At 53.3% G+C, this 18,123-nt stretch overlaps 2 protein-coding genes across 2 annotated transcripts in view; one reads left to right on the top strand and one right to left on the bottom strand.

Annotated features, from left to right (window-relative positions):
• Positions 1-492: 492 nt before the first annotated feature.
• Positions 493-4,904, top strand: SHISA4 (shisa family member 4). The gene is made up of 5 exons (XM_032136980.2): positions 493-871; positions 1,249-1,420; positions 2,247-2,380; positions 3,195-3,362; positions 3,617-4,904. Exons 1-5 carry the CDS (start codon positions 799-801, stop codon positions 3,661-3,663), a joined length of 594 nt encoding a protein of 197 aa, XP_031992871.1. The 5' UTR covers positions 493-798; the 3' UTR covers positions 3,664-4,904.
• A 2,258-nt stretch (positions 4,905-7,162) lies between these two features.
• LMOD1 (leiomodin 1) overlaps positions 7,163-18,123 on the bottom strand; it is a 52,558-nt gene continuing 41,597 nt past the window's right edge. Inside the window, exons 2-3 of the mRNA XM_058430828.1 lie at positions 11,439-12,960; positions 7,163-10,595 (exon numbers count right to left, since the gene is read on the bottom strand). Coding sequence (XP_058286811.1) covers positions 10,576-10,595; positions 11,439-12,960 — 1,542 coding nt within the window. The 3' untranslated portion in view covers positions 7,163-10,575. The remainder of the gene's footprint in view (positions 10,596-11,438; positions 12,961-18,123) is intronic.

The raw sequence follows: 18,123 nt of genomic DNA, 5'->3' as shown, positions 1-18,123 counted from the left end.
AAGGGCTTTCACTGTGAAGAGTGTTTAACTGGATGGGCCCCAGGTGGCCCCAGCAGCCTGCCTTCGCTGCTAGTGAGGCCATGGGCTGGTGCCAGCCAGCTCTGTCCACTTGAAGGGGGAAGGGTCCATCGTAGGGAGGCAGTGCAGCTGGCAGGGTCCAGGCCTGTGGACACCGCTGGGGACAAAGCCACTCTGAATGCCTCTCAATGAGTGCTTGTGTTCTGGGAATGGGGGCGGGGTGACGACATCCAGCCTCTTTCCCTCTCCGCCCCCAACAGGATGTCCCAGGCTGGACGCCACAAAGGAGGTCCCCCACAAGTGAAGGTCCAGCCCTGCTCCTCCAGGGTTGGCCCATGTGTCTGGGCATTCGGAGGTGGCACCAGGATCGGGGCTTCTGGAGTCCAGCATAGTGATTGGGCCCAGGCCGGGGGCGGGTCCAGGACACAGCCAGGCTTCCCTGGCCGCAGTGCCCAACTGCCCGCGGTGCCCATGGTGGCTCGGACGGGAGGAACCACCGCGGAGCCGGGGACAGGGGGAGCAGGGCAGTGCTCTGCTGGGTGAGGGGCACCCAACTCCAGAGGCTAGGTGGGCGTCGCTGGTGGGTGGACTCCTGGGCGCTGCGCGGAGCCGCGCCGGCTGGGTTAGCGCGGGCGGGGCGCTTAGTCCCACCCCCAGAGGAGGCGGAAGAGGAGCCCGAGCCTGGCCGCGGGCTGGGCCCCGCCGCAGCTCCAGCTGGCCGGCTTGGTCCTGCGGTCCCTTCTCTGGGAGGCCTGACCCCGGCCGCGCCCAGCCCCCACCATGGCACCCGCGGGGCTCCGCCGGGCCGCGCCGCTCACTGCAATCGCTCTATTGGTGCTGGGGGCTCCCCTGGGTAAGGAGATGGGGAGTGATGCGGCAGGGGTGGAATGGGGGCGGAGGAAGGGGAGGGGCCGATCCTAGGGGCTTGGGCTCGGGGCTTCTCCGAAACCCTCCTGCTGCCACGGGAGCCTTGGGTGTTGCTGGGTCCTCAAGAAGCGGGAAGAGGGAGCGCCAGGATGCTGGGCCATGGGAGGCTGATCCCGGGGTGCAGGGTCAGCTTCAGGCAGAGGCCTCGGGGGCTCTGGGGCTGAGACCCTCAGGGTGGAGACAAGGAGCAACCCTCAGTGTTCGGGAGCCGGCAGGCTGGGGACCGCCGGGGGAGTGGGGCCGAGCGCGGCTGGGGATGAACTGGCCTGGTGGCCACTGGGCATCCCCAATCCCTGCCCGCAGCGCTGGCCGGCGAGGACTGCCTGTGGTACCTGGACCGGAATGGCTCCTGGCATCCGGGGTTTAACTGCGAGTTCTTCACCTTCTGCTGCGGGACCTGCTACCATCGGTACTGCTGCAGGGACCTGACCTTGCTCATCACCGAGAGGCAGCAGAAGCACTGCCTGGCCTTCAGGTGGGTTCCTGCCTCCTCACCCTCACCCCCTCCTCCATCCTTTTCTCCAGAGGCCTCCCCTTCCTCCCTCCCGGACTCCTGCCTCCTCCATTGTCGACCTCCACATTCTTAGCTGAATAGAGTCAGCAGGACTCAACCCTGGCGGCAGAGCTAGGTGCTTAGGTGCTGGTGCCTGGGAGTTCCAGAAAAGGCATGTTAGTTACCTTCATAGGCTTTGGCTGGGCCAGGGGTTTCCAGCCCTCCCTTTGGTCCTGTCAGGTCATGGGGAGAGAGGGTTCAAGGTTAACAGCCGGACGACAGTGTAGCTTTGTGGAAGAAGCTCTGGCACAAAGGCAGGAGACTTGGGTTTGATTCCCAGGTCCACTTCTTACTAGCTGTGTGATCTTGGAGAAGATACTTGCCTTCTATGGGTCATTGCTTGCCAAATTAGTGGTTGTCAAACTTTTTTTTTTAATATATCATATATAAAATAGATATAGAGACTGCTGATTGAAGTGGGGTTTGGAAAAAATGGCTCTAGATTATTTCTAAGGCTCCTTTCAGTGTTATGCTGTATGTCTAATCATTTAAGTTGTAGATATAAAAGCAATGGTTGGGGGCGCACTGCAAATCCCCGTATGCTTCACACTAGCCAGCCAGGCAGCATAGCCTTCTGGGAAGTGGAGGTCCTCTAAGATCTCCTTCACAGGGACTGGGCAGAGCCCCACAAGGAACCCCAAATCTCAGCATCCCATGGCCCCCCTGCTGGCCAGGAGTTGGAGCCAGCATAATAAAGACTCCATCCTATGAGTGTTGGAAGGTGAGAGGACCTGTTCTTTGTCTAAAGTCCCAAGACCATAGCAGGCATCGCCTCAGCTGTGATCCTCTTTGTTGCTGTGGTTGCCACCACCATCTGCTGCTTCCTCTGTTCCTGTTGCTACCTGTACCGCCGGCGCCAGCAGCTCCAGAGCCCATTTGAAGGTACACCCAGTACTGGGCAAGATGGGCCTCAGATGGGCTGGGCTAAGTCTCATAATGGGCAGCAGAGAGTTCATGGATTGGGTAAATTCTGTAGTAGTATGTGCTTCTGTATACACACACCTGCCAGCATGAAAACCCAGAAAAATGCTTGTAAACCCATGAATAGTAGAATATGCCTAGGGGTATATGGAACATCAGACTTTGTGTGCATTTCTGTGCATACACATGAAGATTCAAATGTGTACAGGAGTGCAGTCTGTCAACAATAGTGGGTGCAGTGGGTGTATGCATGCATATGACTCTGAGTAAGTACACAGGGTCAGGCCTGTAGTGATGAACATTAATTGAGTGTGCTCCAGTGGATGGCAAAATATGTGCCTGAGTGTTGGCATGTGATGCACATATGCCACAACCTGATGGACATGGGGACAGTGATGCCATATGGGAGATCAGTGTGGGAGGGAAGGGCTAGGAGAAGACCCTCTTAGTGGCAGCTCTGCTGGATTACAGGATACCAGCCCTGAGCTGTCCCCTCCTTGCCCAAGTGAGATATTCCCTGGGCTGTGCTCCCTGGTTCATGAGGTCTCTGAAACCTGCTGAGGGGAGCAAACTTGCTAAACACAGATTGACCAGCTGGGGCCACGTGCACAGCTCCCTGCTTAATTCTGCCAAGCAGGGTGTGGGAGGCAAAGATGGCCAGCCTGGAGCTTGCCAGAGGCCAGCACCAGCGTGCTTACCTTGGTTTCCTGGGCAGGAGGAGGAGGCTTCCCATAGGAGATGGGTCTCTGAATGCTGATCGTTCTCCCCCATCTAGGCCAGGAGATTCCAATGACAGGCATCCCAGTGCAGCCAGTGTACCCATACCCCCAGGACCCCAAAGCTGGCCCTGCACCCCCACAGCCTGGCTTCATGTACCCACCTAGTGGTCCTGCTCCCCAATATCCACTCTACCCAGCTGGGCCCCCAGTCTACAACCCTGCAGGTAAGTAAGCAATCTGGAGCCCCTTGCTGCTGCCTTCCCCCGCCCCTTGCTGCTGCCTTCCCCCACCCCTTGCCCTGCGACCTCCCCTGTGCCTCTCTCATTCTCAGATTCCCTCTCCCAGACTTCCTCCACCTCTAGCCCGAAACCTCCAGGCCCACTCTTCCCCATGGGTCCTGTCTGCCTCGGGGGTAGGGGGGTGACTTTTCGCCAACCTATGCCACCACTCACCCTCATCCTGTCTCTTTGGCTTTCAGCTCCTCCTCCCTACATGCCACCACAGCCTTCTTACCCGGGAGCCTGAGGAACCAGCCATGTCTCTGCTGCCCCTTCAGTGATGCCAACCTTGGGAGATGCCCTCATCCTGTACCTGCATCTGGTCCTGGGGGTGGCAGGAGTCCTCCAGCCACCAGGCCCCAGACCAAGCCAAGCCCTGGGCCCTGTGGGGACAGAGCCCCAGGGAAGTGGAACAGGAGCTGAACTAGAACTATGAGGGGTTGGGGGGAGGGCTTGGAATTATGGGCTGTTTTTACTGGGGGCAAGGGAGGGAGATGACAGCCTGGGTCACAGTGCCTGTTTTCAAATAGTCCCTCTGCTCCCAAGATCCCAGCCAGGAAGGCTGGGGCCCTACTGTTTGTCCCCTCTGGGCTGGGGTGGGGGGAGGGAGGAGATTCCATCAGCAGCTGGCAGTAGCCCTCCTCTCTGGCTGCCCCACTGGCCAGATATTTGGCCTGCTGGATTAAAGCTGTAAAGACATAACTCATATCAGTCGCATCATTGGACCCATCCACACCTTCCAGGAACACTGCCTTCAGCTGGGCCCCGACTGTTGCCCACTCCATATTCCAAAAGTAGGGAAGGGTCAGCACCAGCACCGGAGCACAGCACCATCCTCACCCCCATCCACAAGCAGACCAAGGCGGACTGTTCCTGGCTTCCTAAAGGCTTCCTAAAGACAACGAGGTGAATTTTGCCACAGCTCTGAAGAGATGCTCATTTGCACTACAGATATTCCCTGCTAGGGATCAACAGCTCTACAACAGCTGAGGCACTGCTAACTGTACAAAGGCAGTTCCTGTTCAGGTACCCTTAGATTCATTCTGGGCCCCACCACTTTCTGACCTTGGCCATGTCTCCCAAGCCTCAATTTCCTCATCTATAGAATGGAGATAGGACAGGCGTGGTAGCTCATGCCTGTAATCTCAGTACTTTGAGAGGCCGAAGTGGGTGGATCACCTGAGGTCAGGAGTTCAAGACCAGCCTGGCCAACATGGTGAATCCCTGTCTCTGCTAATATACAAAAAAAATTAGCCAGGCATTGTGGCAGGCACCTGTAATCCCAGCTACTCAGGAGGCTAAGGCAGGAGAATCACTTGAACCCAGGAGGCTGGGGTTACAGTGAGCCGAGATTGCGCCACTGTACTCCAGCCTGGGCGACAGAACCAGGATCTGTCTCTAAATAAATGAAAATAAATAAACAAATAAATAAATAAATCGAATGGGGATAATACCCCATGGCTGTCAGGAGGGTGAAATAGTATGTACATGAAACTGTTAGTCCTGTACTTTCCTTCCTGATTAGAGATCCTAGAACTAGGAGCCAGGTAGAGACACTGGGTGACCCAAGAACCTGGTGCAAGGTGCTTCTGTCAGCTGCTTGGATTGCCAGTCCCCAGGCCCATGTCTGTGACCCCCACTGAGCCACACAGTGGGGGATATGACCTTTTCTCCCCCTCCTCCCACAAATATTGCCTAGAAGAGCCCCCCACCTCTGGAGCTGCCTGGCTGTCTTCCCTCTCCTTGTTCCCTGGGATCGTGGTCCTTGTGCTCTCAGGACTTGTCTGGTGACAGATCCAGGGAAGGAAGTTTTATTGTTTTTAATTCAGGTGGGAAAAGTGTCAGCTCAGCTTGGCAAAGCCCCACCAATGTAGAGCTCCTCCCCTCTCCAAGCCCCTTATCCAAGTATCCTCTAAGCCCAGGCCTCCTTTTCTCCCCATCCACAGGTACTCCAGCCCCACTGCAGCCTCAGGCTCTGCTCTCCTGCCTTGCCCCGTCAGACCTCTGGGCTCCTGCAGCCCAGCTGGGTTCTGGATATGGCCATTGTGCTGACCATGCCCCCAGGGCCTTCTGCCACCCACATACTCTTGAGGATTATTTCTTGTCACGCAGCCTGGAAGGCAAGAGCTCCTGGGCCAGGGTTTCGGGGCCAGGGTCAGAAATTCCCCTGGGCAGAGCTCTGCCCCTAGATTCACAGCTTTCCCCTTCCCAGTGAAATCTTCATGGGGCCCACATGTCTGCCCCTGGATCAGACCCAGACAGGGAGGGGCTGCTGATGCTGGTAGAGATAGAGCTGAGGCCACAGGTACAAATCCTCTTTCTCTTTGAGGGTGGGGACAAGAGGTGGGAGCTGGAGCCCTGGAGTGCCTGGCTTCACAATTTAGGAAAGAGGGTCTCCAAGTCATCTGAGGTTTGGAGTCCAGTCTCCTCTCTCCTGAAGCTGGGAGCTGGAAGAGATCTACATATTAAGGTTTTTTAGTTTCTCCGAGAAATGATGTATAAATGTATGCAAGGTGATGCCAGTCAGAATTAATTATCCTTGAACCAACAACCTGGTGCCAATGAAAAAATGCTTTGTAGTCTGGGATAGGAGGCAGGTTTACCCTAGCCATAGCTGAGACTGGAAGAGTGGAGTTGCCCCATTTCCAGTCAGCTAACTCTGCAAAACACTGAAGAGAATTCTAAGAAAAGGAGCAAAACTGTGACAGAGTAGGACTTTCACATGCTCTGAGCAGTGAAGAGGTCTCTCACATATCCTGGAGTTCTTTAAGTGGAGGCAATCATCCCTATGTCTCTTCCCAAACCACTGCAGTCTCCTCTGACCCCACCTCATCTGACTCATCATCTGGGAAACAAGGGGAGCCCAGCAGGGCCAGGGGAGTACAAAGCTGTAGTTGCCCCTCCGGATCACCTTGTTCCTCAACTAGCACCCCTGAAAGCCAATCAGGCATCCTATAAGGGCAGGCAGGAGTGAGGATGGGAGGGGCAGTGTCCCTCAAGGATTGGGGGACCTCAGTAGTGTCAATAGGGTCCTGCTAGGCTGGGAGGGAATGGTGAATCTCCCAAGGTGCCACATCTGGAAGGCACATGTGGAGAAGAGGGGCATTTTTAGACAAAAGCAAGAGGAGTGCATTCTTAGGGCAGGAATCTTGCCAGGCTGGGCCTGCTCAGGGGGAAGCGGTTCTCACAGGTGGATGGGAGGGGTCAGGTGCAGGGGAAGGAGCTAGGGCAGGGACACATGGAGATACAATAGGCAGGGGGGGAAAGGTTGGCAAGAAAGGAGAGACACCTTGGGTGAGGGGAGAAGGGGAGCCCCCCGCAAGAGGTGAACAGAAGGGAGGCACTTCAGGCAAAGAGTAAAGGAGGGAGGGGCAAGTAAGGGAAGGGCCCTAGAGGGCTGGAGGAAGGAGGGAGGGAGGGGTAGGAAGGGCATAGACAGGATGAGTGGGAGGTGCTGGGGGAAGGGTGCTGAGGGGGGCCGCAATCTCTTGGCCACTCTTAGGCCGGCAACCTAGCCCAGCACCACAGCAGCACAGGCCCTAGTCAGGCCAAACTCAGGGGTCAGGAGCCCCAGCCTGGCCATGCAGGGTGCAGAGTAGGGGGCAGCACATGGCACTCCCGACTTAGTGGTCCAGAAGCTCATGGGTGACCTGCATCCAGATCTCATGTTTCTTTTTTTTGTTTGTTTTTTATTTTATTTTATTACTATACTTTAGGTTTTAGGGTACATGTGCACAATGTGCAGGTTTGTTACATATGTATCCATGTGCCATGTTGGTTTGCTGCACCCATTAACTCGTCATTTAGCATTAGGTGTATCTCCTAATGCTGTCCCTCCCCCCTCCCCCCACCCCACAACAGTCCCCGGAGTGTGATGTTCCCCTTCCTGTGTCCATGAGTTCTCATTGTTCAATTCCCACCTATGAGTGAGAACATGCGGTGTTTGGTTTTTTGTCCTTGCGATAGTTTACTGAGAATGATGTTTTCCAGTTTCATCCATGTCCCTACAAAGGACATGAACTCATCATTTTTTACGGCTGCATAGTATTCCATGGTGTATATGTGCCACCATGTTTCTTAAAGAGTGCCACATGTGTGACACAGTGCCCAGGCCTAGAGCCCCTTGTTCACCTGCAGGTTGAGCTTCTGTGAGGACAAGTGAGGCCAGCGCCTTGGCAGCTGCTGGTGCCTGCCATCCCACCCACAGCCAGCACCAGGGCCCAGGTCCCAGTGCTGGGAAGGTGGAGGGAGAGACGCTTTTCCCATCTGGATAGGACCAGGAGCCAAGAAGCTTGGGGTGCAACAGCTGGGCCCTGCGGGCCAGGAGAGCTGAGAGGTGAAGCCTCCCTTCCTTGCAGGTAGGAGCTAGGGAATGTGATTCTCCAGGAAGTGATGGAGGGTGGGGGGGCAGAGTGAAGGATATGACAGTGGGGGCTGCAGGCAGAGACTGTGGAGGTCAGACCGTGGCTTCATCCGGTTGCTGGATGAACCCAGAGGTAAGAGACTTGGGTTCAAATCCTGATTCATCAACTTCGACAAGTCATTTGCTGTCTTTGAACCTCTTTTTTTGTCCTTGTACAGTATGGGCACCAGACAAGGATAGAGCCTTTCTGGATTTCCCCCTATAAGTTTTAGGAAAGGAAGCTGGACAGATGGGTGACTGCCAGTGCTGGTGGGGCAGGTGGGCAGCAGCGGGTGCGTGGCCCAGCAGAAACACAGCCTCCGGAGTTTGGGCCCCTTTTCCAAAGCTCACCAGGCTATCTGCCCATCTTTTCCTCCCCCTCCCTCGAACTGCCTCCCTCCCCTGGTCCCTAGCAGAGCTCCAGGGCACCCCTGGAGCAGCTGGAGAATCTGGGTTGCAGTCCACCCCCAGGTGGCGCTGCGCTCCCGCACCAGGTTCAAGTGCACTAGAGGAGTGATGACATCATCCAGGGTGGAAACAGCATCCCCACCGCAGTGGCAACGAGGAAGAGGGCAGCTCACTTGTTGCTTGGGACAGTAGGGAGTGGTTTTTCTCTCTGGCTAAATCATGTTTGAAGTTTGGTAGAAAGGGCTTCCTAAGGTGACAGGTTCTATTGGAGCCTTAAGATTTGGAGGCAGGTTGTTTGGGTTCAGGTGAGCGTCCAGTGCTTTCCTGCAGCACCATCACAGCCTTATTTCAGTGAGGGAAGGAAGGGGAGCTGTTAATGAGAAGCAGTTCTATGGCCTGAAGACCTGGGCTCAAAACAAAACCAACAAACAAAAAAGACCTGAGCTCTGACTTTTATTAGCTGTGTGATCATGGATATATTAGTTAACCTCTCTGGGCCAAATTCTATCTGCAAAATAGAATATTGGTATCCACCTCACAGACCTGAAGGATCAGCTGAAGCAACCTAAAGCATCTAGCTAGCGCCCAGTGCTCAGCAGGCACAGGGGGGTGCAGTGGGGCTGACAGTGAGGGCTGACAGTGGAAGCTCTAGCTGGCCTTAGCTCCAGCTCATACCCTTTAGGTCCAGGAGCCAGCGTGTGTCTGTCTCCTCTCCTCTGGGCCCAGTGATTGCTTAGGTGACTGGAGTGACCGGCAAGTGGGTAGAGGGAATGGAGAAGAGTGTGCCCTGGGATCTGAGGGCTTTACCCCCAGGACTAGACTGCCCTCTGGTTTTGGTCAGACCTAGCACAGCGATCCTGCTTCCTGGCTGGGGCACCCCACCCTCACCTCAAAGATGGTGAAACTGCTGTGCTTCCTGCTGTTGAGGCAACCTGGAGGCAGAGAAACCTACAAGTGACACAGACCCAAGGTGGCCGTTCCACAGTGCCAAGGGGTGCCAGCACCTTCAAGAGAATGAAATTCAGAAAGGTGCCTTTCATCTACACCCGATGGTGGGCATGGCAGCATTGTCAGCATTCCTGCAGTTGGGGCAGGAAGTGGAATTGGTGAGTAGGTGGGGAGGGCTGGGGAAGATGAGGCCCCTCTGAGCCCTAAGGCACACAGGTATGGGTGCTATTCTCCAAATAGTCACTCCACTTCTCTGCCTGCCGCCTTCCTGGGCCTGTGACTGCTGTGAGGACCTGGCCCTGAGCCCATGGTTAGGCAGAGTCATGGAATGAGCATCCCTGAACATGCCTAATATAGCCATCCCAGCACCCTGGGCGCCACTCTGCCCCAGCACCCCTGAGAACAACTCTGGCTACTGACTCCAGGCAGCAGGACTGGTTCAGACCTAGTAGAGGCCTGGCCTTCTACACCTGGACAACCAGGTCATTGGAGAGTCTTCTGCTCAGAGTTCAGATTTTCCTCCATGCTGTACTTTCTGAGGATGTGAATTTATTTCATGGCCAACTCAAATAGTGTGGCAGGGAACCTGAGCTTCTCGAGTCCTCCAAGGAGCCCAGGGTTAGGATCAGGACTCACAGTTCAGGACAACAGGTGGGGCACAGCCATTCACAGCTAAAGGTTTGTATATATTATCAAAATCTTATGGAAAAACAGATACACAGCTATTCATACAGTAGCAGGTGAGTGTGAGGAAATGTCTACTTTGGCATCAAACCTTCAAGTCCAGCTGCTGTCTGTCCCACTCCTCCTGTCTGGAGCCTACTCCCATCAGGCACTGTGCATCCAGGCCACTGCCCCTGCCACGTCCTCTGATTAGCCTGGACTTTGGGGTATCCTCAGCCCCTCCCCAGGCTCCCCTTTGGGCCCCCATGCCTCTCCATCTTTCTGCCATATTCCCACACAGAGTGCCACTGGCCCAGCAGCTTTGCCCTGTGGGCTCCTCAGAGGCCTGAATCCTGGCCCTGGAGGGCAGTAGGGCTGGGGTGGATGTGGTCCCTGTGGGACATCTTTCCTGGATCACAGGTCTTTTGCAGCTTGCCAGCTACATGGGCCCTGGATAGTGCCATCTTCTCAGCGATGTGCTAAAAGGACTCTTCTTGTCCGGAAACCTGAGCTCCAGGTATTAAAGCAAAATTTGGAGAGCCTCAGAGACAAGAAAAGGAAAGTGAGAAGAGATAAGGCATCTTTCCTTGAGCGTGACCCAGGCCTTGACTCTCCCATGGCAGAATAGGGACATCCACAGCAGGTCAGCCAGGGACGGGGTGGGCAGGGTCTGTGTAGCCCTGGGAGGTGAGGCCTGAGCAGTCATGGCATTGGCAGATGGTGCCTGGCAGCCTGGCCCTACTGAAGCAGTTTGGGCACTTCCACCTGTAGGGGAAAAGTAGACACAGGTTAGAGAAGGGAGCTCGGCCACCTCACCTCCCTCCCTACTGGAAGGACACACGAGACACTGCAATATGTTATGTCTGTGGAATGTGAATGAGGTGTTGACACTGAGGGAGCATTTTTCATTGTCTGTAAAAATTGCATGTCATCGAGTGACCACTGGAATTACAATTGAGATTTTCCGTTATCTCATGATATCTTGTCCCAGATGATGTTGTGGGGGTTGGGTATCCAACCAAATGGACAAACGATCATGGACTCTGTCACTCAGGCCAGACTTCCAGGGGAGGCAGGGCTTGGAGAAGTAGGGTGTCCAGGGATGGCTCCTGTGTCCATGGCACTGGCTAGGCAAAGGTAGACTCTCCTGAGAGGTGAATCTCCCAGAGACCTTTCGGATGGACTGACCTGTAGGACTCAGCTGGTCTTGAGAGGAAGCTAAGTAAAACATGGATCATTTTTGTTTGGGGAAATGGAGAAGAGAAGACTTAAAGGAAGGACCCGAGACAAAACTACTCTGTAGAGGCCATTTCTCCATTTTAAGGAGAAACAGGCTTCATTGCAGAATGAAAGAGAAGCATGGAGTGAGGGGCTAAAGGAAGCTCCTTAAAGGAATCGTAGAGTCTCAGCTCTAGGGGATGTACAGGTGTGACCTGCCTGCAGGCAGGAGGATGCATGAGATGACCTGAAGTCCCCTATGGGCCCTGGGAGTCTATATCATCTGCAGCCAACATGAGCTCCTCTGCATGCCTTCCCTTTTGCAGTCCTGCCCTCTCCTCCAGGCCCTACCCAGCCCCGCCCTGTTGGCTCATGCCCACAACTACTTAACTTCTTGAGCTGCTTGAGGTTGCTGGAGCGGATGGCGGCCAATAGCTGGTCACGGGAGTTCTTCTCCTGGGCAGGGAGGACTTTGTCTCCCATCTTCCTCTGGGTAGCTGGTGAGAGTGAATTCTTCAGGTTCTCCATGATAAGGGGTGGAGCCAAGGGAGGGGGAGGGGGAGGTGGGGCAGCTGGAGCACCCCCTTTTTTGGGTGAGTTCTTTGGAGAGGACTTTGGAGATGGTTGAGGTGAAGGTTTTGGGGAGCCCTTGGCCATGGCCCCGGCCTTGGGTACCTCCAGCAGATCCTTCTTCTCTCCCTTGGCTTCCTGTGCCTGCCTTTGCTCCTGCAGCCGCTTTTGTCTCTGCTTGTCCATGTTGCGGCTGAGCAGATTGGTGACGGTCATTCGGGGCCCGGCCAGCTCAAAATGGTAGCCCAGCTTGAGCAGGGTAGTATTCTCCTTCAGCAGCTTGGCGATCTCCATCTCCGTCTTGCCTCCACAGATGTGTCGCTGGTTGTGGAAGCGGAGCTCGGTCAGCGTGTTGTTCTGGAGGAGGGCCCGGAAGATGGCCAGGATGCCTTTGCCTGTGATGTGGTTGGAGTCCAGGTTGAGGCTGGTGATGGTCTTGTTGGCCTTGAGCATGATGGCAATGGCAAAGGCCACGTGGTCATCAGCTCGCGTGTTGGCCAAGGCAAACACCTTAACCACAGTGTTGAACTCCAGAGCCTCAGTAAACCGGACCAAGATCTCATTTGTGATGCAGTCTGAGTTGTTGACGTTCACCTCAGTCATCTCGGGGTCGTTGTTCTTCACTCTCTCCAGAGGCTCATCAAATATGCTGGGAGCTGCCTCCTCCTCCGCCTTGGCCGGTCCTTCAGAGGGCTTGGTGGGGCCACTGGGCGTCTGTTTCTCGGGTGTTTTGGTCTTGCTGTCTTCCTTGGCTTCCTTTTCATGTAAAGGTTCATTCTTCTTGACTTTTTCATCCTCCTTTTTGGTGTCTGTGTTCCCAGTTCCTCTTTTTACCTTCTCATCCTCCTTTTTCATGTCTGTGTTCCCACCTGCTCTTTTCATCTTCTCACCCTCTTTTCTGGTGTCTGTGTTCCTATGCTCCCCTTTTACCTTCTCATCATCCTCTTTCTTGGCCACCTCCTTCATCTCCTCTCTCTTTTTATCCTTGTCCCTGCTCAAGCCTGTGTTCCTGTCACTCCCTTTCTTCTCCTCTTCCTTCTTGGTGGCCACTGCCCTCTCCTCTCCTCTCCCATCCTTCCCTGCCTCCTTCTTATCCACTGCAGCCCTGACCCGGCCCTTGTCAATGCCCCGGATGATCTTCTCCTCCTTGGGCTTCTCGCCAGTCTTGCCATCAGCTTCATCTCTGTCTCTAGAGAAGCTTTTCTTTAAACCACCCCTCTTTGGCTCCTTCCCCAGATCTGAGTCCCATCTGGGGCCCAGGGCTTTTTTGCTGGCATCTCTGCCCCTTTCCTCTCCATTCTTGGCATCTGTCTTGGTCTCCACTTGCTTGCTTTCCTAAGAATTCAGAAAAGAAAAATAAACATGAAGAGCTGGCTACAGAGGGAGAGGAATGAGTATGGGGATGTGTGGGGGAGCGCTTACATAACTGCCCTTGAGCCTCTGAAGGACAGTTGTGCTGTTTGGGAGAGTGGGGTGGATGTCTCCATTGAGTGCAGCAAGAGAGGGACTCAGGTTTAAGCTGCAGAAATGGGATGACATCAGACTCAAGGCCTCAGGGTCGTGAGACAACCAAACAAACACCTGCAAATGTTGTGGCAGTTCCTTTTATGGAGTATTCTCAGACCCAGAATTGCCCTTTCCTATCATGGGTGATTTAGAAGGACTGCTTCCAAGCAGTGCCCTGCCAAGCACATTGGAACCTGAGGCAAAAGGAGAAATACTAACACTGATCCTGTCTTTAAAATTTTGCATTGGTGTTTATTGTGGACTTTTTGCATTTGTTTTATTTTTTAAAATATACATGAAGGCTGGGCGCGGTGGCTCATGCCTGTAATCCCAACACTTTGAGAGGCTGAGGCAGGTGGATCACCTGAGGTCGGGAGTTCGAGACAAGCCTGGCCAACATGGAGAAACCCATCTCTACTAAAATACAAAATTAGCCAGGCGTGATGGTGCATGCCTGTAATCCCAGCTACTCGGGAGGCTGAGGCAGGAGAATCACTTGAATCTGGGAGGTGGAGGTTGTGATGAGCCAAGACTGTGCCATTGCACTCCAGCCTAAGCAACAAGAGCGAAACTCTGTCTCAAAAAAAAAAAATATATATATATATATATATATATATATATATATATATGAAAACATCACTTATCTTGCTCACTGAGTTTTTGGCATCCACTTATATTCTGTGCCCAAGGTGAGTGCCTCACATCCCTTCACCTTAGTCCTGGCCCCTGCTTTTAAGGAGTAGGTCAATAGTTCTGAGACACAGAAATTTTATAAGGCAATACATTTCCAAAGGAAAAAAAAAGCTAGAGGGATCAACATATGCTAACATTTTATTTTACCAATTAAAGATATTTGTAAATTATTATTATTATTGTTGTTATTATTATTATTTTTTTAGAGATGGGGGTCTTGTTATGTTGCCCAGGCTGGACTCAAAATCCTACCCTCAAGTAGCCCTCCCACCTCAGCCTCCCAAAGTGCTGAGATTACAGCTGTAAGCCGCCATGCCTGTCCGATATTTTAAAATTCTATCTACCATCATCATTTCATTAAAATAAGAAGGAGCTAATTTTAAAGAAGGTAGGCATAACAGAGTAAAAAATATACTTAACAGCAAATATGTATTTTTTTAAACTCAGAGTATTGTCCTTATTTTTAGTAAAAACTTAGCTAAGGACAAGCACCTCTCTGTGGAGAGCCCTGGAATTCATTGGGTCAGCTGACCTCTGGAAGACTCTGCCAGATTCTAGATCTTGGATTCTGTGACTCAATTTTGACCCCCAAGACACTGAGAAGTTTGTGAGAGAGGCCACGGGACCAAGTCAGTTGAGCTGCGATGGGGGCTTGAGGTTTTTTTTGGTTTGTTTGTTTTTGACAGAGTCTTGCTCTGTCACCCAGGGTGGAGTGTGATGGCGCGATCTTGACTCGTGGTAACCTCTGCCTCCTGGGTTCAAGTGATTCTCCTGCCTCAGCCTCCTGAATAGCTAGGATTACAGGTGCACGCTACCATGCCCAGCTAATTTTTGTATTTTTAGTAGAGACAGGGTTTGACCATGTTGGTCGGGCTGGTCTCGAACTCCTGACTTCATGATCCGCCCACCTCGGCCTCCCAAAGTGCTGGGATTACAGGCACGAGCCACCGCGCCAGGCCAGGGGCTTGAGTTTTATACACAGCATAAGCCACCCACACCTCCATGGATCCCTGTTTCTTCCTCCATAAGGTTGCACTGAGCCTGAGCACTGTTTTGAGAGCACTTGCTTCTCATCTTCATCAGAGAAGCAGAGGAAGTGGCAGGGTTAGACATTAGACATAGAGTAGACATTAGACTTAACGGTCCAACTGTGACCCCAGAGCAACTGGGACTTAAAGGGAGGCTGTGATGTCCTCCCCTAAAGGTTTTTCAAGAGGAAGAGACTACGGTTTGAATATTTAAAAAGTTTTCTTTCAAGAGTGCCAGGTTGGGGTGTGGGGAGAGGGCAGGGAAGAAAGGAAAGCAGCTCTCTATCGCACTCTCGGGCCCAAGTAGCATTTCTTCAACCTCCACTCTTCGCCGAGGAATGGAAAGAAAAGTGAGTCCTATGGAAACAGTTTGTACCTGCACCACAAACACATGCCATTGGGGACCAGCCCCTGGGTTTTTTTAGCAGCGAGAGTCCTTGGCTCCTCTGCTAGAATCACAATAAGCAGCCAAGGGGCACAGGGCCTAGTGAGACAGGGCCTTGGAATGTATCTGTTCTAGCCTCCTGCCCTGCAGGCCCCAAGGTCCAGCTGCACTGGAGGCCCCACTGGGGCTATGGTGATGGAGCAAGGGGCGGAGAGCTCCTCCTCACACTCACTCAGGCCCCCAGGGAACTGGGTTTGACCCTCAGATCAACTGGATTTGACCCCAGAGCAGAAGTGATGGTGACCTTACTGAACCTTGATTTGAAAGGGACAGAAGGAGAGGAGTATGCAAATAGAATGGAAACAAGGAAACCCAATGGATTCAGCCCTTTTAGGATCTGCCCGTAGTTTGACCAGGAAATTCCCTCTCCTATTCCCTGATCCCATCAAGTTGAGAGCAGTTCCATTACTGATTCTGTCCACTTTTGGAGCTTGGAGGTGAGAGCTGGAGGGACCAGCCTCTCTAGGCCCATGGTCTAGAGATTAGGCCTCCAGGGCAAAGACTCCTGCCCTCCCCTCTTCCTTCCCTTCCCAAAATGTGCACACTTCAGGAGTTCTCAGAGCCCACTGTGCACCGCGTAGCTTCCCTTTCCAGAGTTCCCACACTGCTTGTAGGCTTCACTCAGAGAGAATTGGGGATCCAGAGAGACGACGACTTAACCGACTTCCCCTAGCAAGTTCAGGAAAAGCTGGGTTTCAGACCTGACTGTCTCACTAACAGCCACCAAGTCAATGTAACCGTCTCTAACCTTCCCCATCAGGGGCCGAAGCAGCTCCTCTCTGCCCACCCAGCATCCCTGGGGTGCCCAAGTGCCCAGCTGCCCACAGCGCCTCACCTACCAGCCTCCTCTTTTCACGCAGCGCCCTTCAGAGCTAGGACAGCCATTCAGACCCTTCCCTCTTGCCCCTAGCCAGGACTCAATTGAACCTTCTTTCTTTCTTTCTTTTCTTTTCTTTTCTTTTCTTTTTTTTTTTTTCTTTGAGATGGAGTTTCACTGTTGTTGCCTAGGCTGGAGTGCAATGGCGCAATCTCGGCTTACTGCAACCTCTGCCTTCTGGCTTCAAGCGATTCTCCTGCCTCAGCCTCCCAAGTAGCTGGGATTACAGGCATGTGCCACCATGCCCAGCTAATTTTGTATTTTTGGTAGAGACGGGGGTTTCTCCATGTTGGTCAGGCTGGTCCCGAACTCCCGACCTCAGGTGATCCACCCGCCTTAGCCTCCCAAAGTGCTGGGATTACAGGCGTGAGCCACCACGCCCAGCCTCAATTTAACCTTCTTTCTTCCCTGACACTCCACATCCTGACTTCTCCCCTTTATCCTAATCCAGGACTACTCCCCACTCCCTCCTAGTTACCTCCCCTACCCTGGGGTCCTAGTTGGCAAGGATCTGCCAAGTGTCTGTTCTTGAGGAGGTGTGCCAACGCTTTAAAAAGAACCTAATGAAAAACAGGCTGGGGGTGGGAGGGAAAGGGTTGATTAATCATCAGTTTCCTCCAAATAGCCAGGAATGAGAGGGGCTGGGGCTTGTTGCCGCTTGTGTAGCCCTGAGCACTCAGACGTTGCCTTAAAAGGAGAAGGAGCCTAGAGTCCTCCCAGGGCTGGGATTTCTGTTGAGCTGAGCTCCTCGGAGCCGGCACATAGCAGAGCTGCTTCCTTCGTGCTAATCTGAAAGGGAGGCTAGGACAACTTCTTCTTGCTTCCAGAATTGATGGTACATCCCGGTGACCTCCAGAGGTTATTTTTGCCCGTGTTTCTGTCTCTAGACCTTATTCAACTGTCTATCCCTTATAGCAGGAGGAGTTTAGGTTAGATATAACAAAGAACTTCCATGCAGTAAAGGTCTACAGGCCTCTTGATGAGAAAAGTAGGTAGCAACAGTTATTTTTCCCCTTTGCAAAAAGCATTAGGGTTAGGGGAAGCCCACGGGGTGGTTTGGGAGTCCCTGGATGGAGGCAGGGGAATGGAAAGGATGACCTCTGAAAGCCTGTACTGACCTGTGACACATTGAGGTACCTAGTGATCAGGCTCAGAGGTAAGAAATGGCTCGTTGCCGCCATCTCCTCCAGTCCTTATGGTGACATGATGTTGCTCTGTGTCTGCCACGTGTGTTAGGATCCAAGTTTAATGCCCTTGGTAGGTTCAGATGGGCAGAGCACAGCATTTTCTCCCTTACCTTGGCCCTTCTGCTGCTGCTTTCTCTAGAAGTCTTATCTGATTAAACAGAGGAGAGAACATTTCACCACCTCCATTGGCAAAACATGAGAGGAAAAGGATTCTTTGTCTATCCAGAAAGTTTAAAATGAGAACTTGCTGAGGGCAAGAGCCAGAGCCTCTGTGTGCTGCATTCGGCAACCACAGCCCACTGATACCTTGCCAGCCCACGCTGTCCCCCACCGAGGTCACCTCTTTCCTTCCTGTGACCCATCACCTGAGGAGGAAGCATCTCCCTCTCTGCGGAGTCATTTGGCCCTACGTAGCTGCAAGGGAGGAAGTCTGCAGACAGACCCTGGGGAGAACAGCTCCAGGAGGAGGTTGGAAGATATGGGTCTGCCTGTGCTTGCAGAGATCACTTTCCAGCCACTCGCCTAGGAGAGGGCAGAGCCAAGGAGGGCAGGGCTGACTAGCAATGACCGCACCCTCACAGGTGATATGACTGCCGTGAATTCAGAAGTATTTGTTCCTTTCCCAAAGCAAGACTGAGGTGATGGCAATTCCAATGGTTTGATGCCACCCTTGCTACGTCCCCTGAAGGCAGCCTGGTGATACCTGTGCAGTCTTTTCATCTGGAGGCATCCGGAATGCCCCTAGCTTGAGCTCCAGGCTGA

Source organism: Hylobates moloch, unplaced genomic scaffold (genome assembly GCF_009828535.3).
Source record: "Hylobates moloch isolate HMO894 unplaced genomic scaffold, HMol_V3 SCAFFOLD_18, whole genome shotgun sequence".
Taxonomy (NCBI): Eukaryota; Metazoa; Chordata; class Mammalia; order Primates; family Hylobatidae; genus Hylobates; species Hylobates moloch.
Note: the sequence above shows the minus strand (reverse complement) of the source record. Positions and strands in the feature narration are given on the sequence as shown.

Bases quoted from the DNA above. Each gene is read 5' to 3' on its own strand.
- SHISA4 (XM_032136980.2), top strand. From the start codon at position 799: ATGGCACCCGCGGGGCTCCGCCGGGCCGCGCCGCTCACTGCAATCGCT. The intron at 1,421-2,246 runs GTGGGTTCCTGC...CTTTGTCTAAAG, and splicing joins AAGCACTGCCTGGCCTTCAG to TCCCAAGACCATAGCAGGCA. The intron at 2,381-3,194 runs GTACACCCAGTA...TCCCCCATCTAG, and splicing joins GCTCCAGAGCCCATTTGAAG to GCCAGGAGATTCCAATGACA.